The 5,080-nt window shown below is 38.9% G+C and overlaps 1 protein-coding gene across 1 annotated transcript; it reads right to left on the bottom strand.

The window, feature by feature from the left end:
* Window positions 1–315: 315 nt before the first annotated feature.
* LOC145422525 (uncharacterized) lies at window positions 316–4,607 on the bottom strand. The gene is made up of 4 exons (XM_080293997.1): window positions 4,472–4,607; window positions 3,420–3,562; window positions 2,557–2,721; window positions 316–2,479 (listed from the first exon to the last, which is right to left on the bottom strand). Exons 2-4 carry the CDS (start codon window positions 3,474–3,476, stop codon window positions 2,390–2,392), a joined length of 312 nt encoding a protein of 103 aa, XP_080150123.1. The 5' UTR covers window positions 3,477–3,562; window positions 4,472–4,607; the 3' UTR covers window positions 316–2,389.
* Window positions 4,608–5,080: the final 473 nt, after the last annotated feature.

Raw genomic sequence — 5,080 nt, 5'->3', positions numbered from 1 at the left:
CCACAAAGAACCCTTCAAACAATGGTTCTTTGAAGAACCATTTCTTTCAGTGGTTCATTGAAGAACCTTTAAAGGTGCCCCAAAGAACCATCAAGAAATGGTTCTTTGGGGCACCTTTAATGGTTTTTCAAAGAACCTTTTTAAAAATGGTTCTTTAAAGAACCATTTTTAAAAAGGTCCTTCAAATGGTTCTTTAAAAGAACCATTTTAAAGAACCTTTGAGTGGTTCTTTAAAAAAACATTTTAAATCTTTCAAAATAAAATGCATCATAAATTGAATTTGAGTAGGGTAAAAATAAATACGAGCACAGCATAGACATATATTAATGGTTTATTGTCATTTTGTAGTTACCAAAAGACAAAAAGGCATTTTAACCCTCAGCACAACATCACTACTAATACATGTCACATATTAGTGTTTTAAACAGTAATAATTAAATATATTTGCTATACTATAAATAAATATATATATAAATACTATAGCTACAGATAACACAACAATACATGTATTGTTTAATTAATAAAACATCAGAAAGTGATAAAACACATTAGAAATAGCAATAGCTTCATAACAGACCAATAAATCAACACATTTTCATCAGCAGATGTTTGCATGTTCAGTAAAAATATTTCAACAACAAGTTTATGATTAAAATGATCAATGAACTTTAGCATTACGCTATGTAATGTACGTTTCATGTTGTACTCATGGTCCTTTGTTAGTCCAGTTTAGGACAATGTCTCTGACGTATGTTTCATATCAAATACAGGGAGTGCAGAATTATTAGGCAAATGAGTATTTTGTCCACATCATCCTCTTCATGCATGTTGTCTTACTCCAAGCTGTATAGGCTCGAGAGCCTACTACCAATTAAGCATATTAGGTGATGTGCATCTCTGTAATGAGAAGGGGTGTGGTCTAATGACATCAACACTCTATATCTGGTGTGCATAATTATTAGGCAACGTCCTTTCCTTTGGCAAAATGGGTCAAAAGAAGGACTTGACAGGCTCAGAAAAGTCAAAAATAGTGAGATATCTTGCAGAGGGATGCAGCAGTCTCAAAATTGCAAAGCTTCTGAAGCGTGATCATCGAACAATCAAGCGTTTCATTCAAAATAGTCAACAGGGTCGCAAGAAGCGTGTGGAAAAACCAAGGCGCAAAATAACTGCCCATGAACTGAGAAAAGTCAAGCGTGCAGCTGCCAAGATGCCACTTGCCACCAGTTTGGCCATATTTCAGAGCTGCAACATCACTGGAGTGCCCAAAAGCACAAGGTGTGCAATACTCAGAGACATGGCCAAGGTAAGAAAGGCTGAAAGACGACCACCACTGAACAAGACACACAAGCTGAAACGTCAAGACTGGGCCAAGAAATATCTCAAGACTGGTTTTTCTAAGGTTTTATGGACTGATGAAATGAGAGTGAGTCTTGATGGGCCAGATGGATGGGCCCGTGGCTGGATTGGTAAAGGGCAGAGAGCTCCAGTCCCACTCAGACGCCAGCAAGGTGGAGGTGGAGTACTGGTTTGGGCTGGTATCATCAAAGATGAGCTTGTGGGGCCTTTTCGGGTTGAGGATGGAGTCAAGCTCAACTCCCAGTCCTACTGCCAGTTTCTGGAAGACACCTTCTTCAAGCAGTGGTACAGGAAGAAGTCTGCATCCTTCAAGAAAAACATGATTTTCATGCAGGACAATGCTCCATCACACGCGTCCAAGTACTCCACAGCGTGGCTGCAAGAAAGGGTATAAAAGAAGAAAAACTAATGACATGGCCTCCTTGTTCACCTGATCTGAACCCCATTGAGAACCTGTGGTCCATCATCAAATGTGAGATTTACAAGGAGGGAAAACAGTACACCTCTCTGAACAGTGTCTGGGAGGCTGTGGTTGCTGCTGCACGCAATGTTGATGGTGAACAGATCAAAACACTGACAGAATCCATGGATGGCAGGCTTTTGAGTGTCCTTGCAAAGAAAGGTGGCTATATTGGTCGCTGATTTGTTTTTGTTTTGTTTTTGAATGTCAGAAATGTATATTTGTGAATGTGGAGATGTTATATTGGTTTCACTGGTAAAAATAAATCATTGAAATGGGTATATATTTGTTTTTTGTTAAGTTGCCTAATAATTCTGCACAGTAATAGTCACCTGCACACACAGATATCCCCCTAAAATAGCTAAAACTAAAAACAAACTAAAAACTACTTCCAAAAACATTCAGCTTTGATATTAATGAGTTTTTTGGGTTCATTGAGAACATGGTTGTTGTTCAATAATAATATTCCTCAAAAATACAACTTGCCTAATAATTCTGCACTCCCTGTATATGTCATATCAAAACAAGCCCACACCTGCAGTTGTTTCAGTTTTTCACTGGTGTATCCTGTCAGCTGGTCAACCTCACATCCATATCAGCCAACCAAATGACAAGTTCCTCCCTTTGTGCTTCAAATCCCTCCCACTCTGAGACAAGGAGCTGAAAGAGATCGAGAAAAGAGTCAATTATAAAGAAGAGAAAAGTGAAACCCTCCTCAGAAGGTCTGACTCGCATACCTGCAGTTGACCTGTGATGGACTCCAGTTTGGCGTTCACGTCATCCCTCGCCGATGCCAGCAGCCGAGTCTGCAGGGTGCCCTGGAAGAGCTCAGTTAATGTTCGACTCCTCCTGGTCAGGCTCTCCAGCTGGATGAGCCGAGGTCTCCCCTCTCGCCGCTGCCTCTGAACACAGAAACACAAATTGCATCTGAAGCAGGAGGTGCAGATTTTTTTGCTATTCTTTTCTAAATCCAGGCTAGATCACGTGGAGGTATTTGGAAAACTTTTTTGGCCAGTGGACAACTGTTGTCTTGCAGAAAGTCAAATCAAACATATGCGATACACAATCAATTCACAAGAACACATAAAAAAATAAGTCCAGTTCTTGCCTGATTTCAAGTGAAATCTGCATCAAAACAGGGTGACAGAAGTAAAACGAGAGCACAAAGCTTCACTTTGTACAAGCCTGCTATTACAGTTCTCCTCTATGCAGACGACTTTCCTGTTTTCAAGGCACAACTTGGATCTACTGTACGAATCTTATGGATACACACTAAATGAAACAATAGTGTGCATGACTCCAGATTCTGATCCCTCATCCTAATATGGTCCCAACATAGCAACAGCAAGAAAGCAAATGTTGAGGCTTCAAAATACAAAGTCCATAAACCAATGGCTGACATGGGTTTTATCATAAGGGTGATAAATATACAAATTTCAGTCTGTCTTAGAGATTTGATGTTCATTTACCTGCAGATGCACTATACGTACCTGCTCCATGGTTTTTCACAACATTTTGCACATCACTATTTAATACAGGAAGTAGGTGAACTAAAACAAGTCATCGTTCTTTGTGAGAGGACCATATTAATGAAACCAACCTCAATGACATCATAGGGATCCCTAAAGATGCTCCTGCTGCTTTTCTTCCTCCTCATCCTAAGCTTCCTTCTCCTCACCTTCCATCCAATTGTAATTCAACCTAATTGTGTTTCTCCCCCTCCTCTTCCTCATTTTGTTGGAGCTGTGAACACAATTAATGTGAATCTGGATTAATTTGTGCAAACAAGAAAAATCTACAGCTTTTTGGTCAGAGGTGCTCTTGTGATTTAAGCCGGGTAGAGTAGATTTATGTGTTGATGCTACCTGCTTCAGCTCTGGCTGCTGAGTGATATTTACACCCTGGCTGGATTACAAACTTTAACCATGTGCTGAACTTTGGCCCGGCGTTGATACCTCTTGTTAGTATAACGACCTCTTCTTAGCTTAATGTATGATGGTGGATAAATGAAATATACAAAAAAATTAACTATATTACAAAAGAACATCTTGGAAACATCAAATGACCGGAGCATAACTTGTCAACTAGTCCGAAACTAAGTTATGCAGGAACAGTCAAAGACACACCTTCTCATGTCACATTTCTATTCATTTCTATATAATTCGATTAGACAATAAAGAGTTATCTAATCTAATTATTCATTCAAAACACTTATGCATAGCTGTATTTTATACAGCTCATACAGAATTCAAAGTACAGGTTCATGTGAGTATTTAATGTACGGCTCAGATCTACAGAATTTCAGAGTTTCTAGAGCAGACACAGAGCTCACGTCACAACAGGCTTCAGGCGCCATTTTAGTGACTTTAACAATATATTACATTTTAATTTCGGTCTAGCTGACATTAGGTTATGTACGCAGCACGCAATTGAACCACATATTTTAGAAGCCAAAGGTTCAAATTAGCTGGGAGCACCTTCACTTAATTATAACAGTGGTTTTGTTAGGAAAACCGTTGGATACTAAATTGCGTTGACCTCAACGGCTAACGTATCTAGCTAATCGCTACTGTTAGCACAACATTAACAGCAAGCTACAATGACGAGTAACAAAAACAAAACAGTAATAAGGTTTTAATGAAAATGTTTTACCTTTTCTAACAGTCCCAGAATCCACAGCTTCAAAGTCCAGCAGGTACTGAAGACTGTTATCCGTTTCGCTGTCACCGTCCGTGAGGTTTTTTTCCCAAAAGGTCAAGGCCCGCCGCTCGCACACTCTGTCTGCGCATGCGCATCCCAACGACTGACCCCTCCGTTCGCTCCCGGGAGGTTACAGTATGACCTGTTCTGACGTCACTCTCTCTCTCCCTGTCATTTATTTGGCTCGAAACACATATTAACAAATTGATCAGTGATGAACAACTACTCAGATCATTTACCTAAGCAGTGTGCTTTGTCAAAACGAAGTGTGTGTTCATTACACCGACATTCTGTTCTGCAATTGTTATTTACTTGTATTTTATAATTTGACTTTACATACTGCTGGGTGGTTTGTAAAGTTTACAATAACTAGTATTATCATTATACTATATTTTCAAAAATATATAATAATCTCAAAAGCAATGCCTTGGAGTAGAAAATAGTAATGCTTTATTAAAATTTAAAACTAAAGTACAGTATTTGAATGTGTGTATTGTGTCTACTGTTTGCAAATATTTCTAACTTTTATTTGAATATTCAGTTTCCTACCATCTTCTCTTA

The sequence above is a fragment of the Astatotilapia calliptera genome, chromosome 19 (genome assembly GCF_964374335.1).
Source record: "Astatotilapia calliptera chromosome 19, fAstCal68.1, whole genome shotgun sequence".
NCBI classification, from domain to species: Eukaryota; Metazoa; Chordata; class Actinopteri; order Cichliformes; family Cichlidae; genus Astatotilapia; species Astatotilapia calliptera.
The sequence above is the reverse complement of the archived record's forward strand: the minus strand, read 5'-3'. Positions and strand labels throughout refer to the sequence as shown.

What these genes read in the sequence shown, in the direction of transcription:
- LOC145422525 (XM_080293997.1), bottom strand. Translation starts at nt 3,476, where the DNA reads ATGAGGAGGAAGAAAAGCAGCAGGAGCATCTTTAGGGATCCCTATGAT. An exon ending in ATCCCTATGATGTCATTGAG is followed by an intron (nt 2,722 to 3,419) that starts GTTGGTTTCATT and finishes TTCTGTGTTCAG; the next exon opens with AGGCAGCGGCGAGAGGGGAG. An exon ending in CCATCACAGGTCAACTGCAG is followed by an intron (nt 2,480 to 2,556) that starts GTATGCGAGTCA and finishes GATCTCTTTCAG; the next exon opens with CTCCTTGTCTCAGAGTGGGA.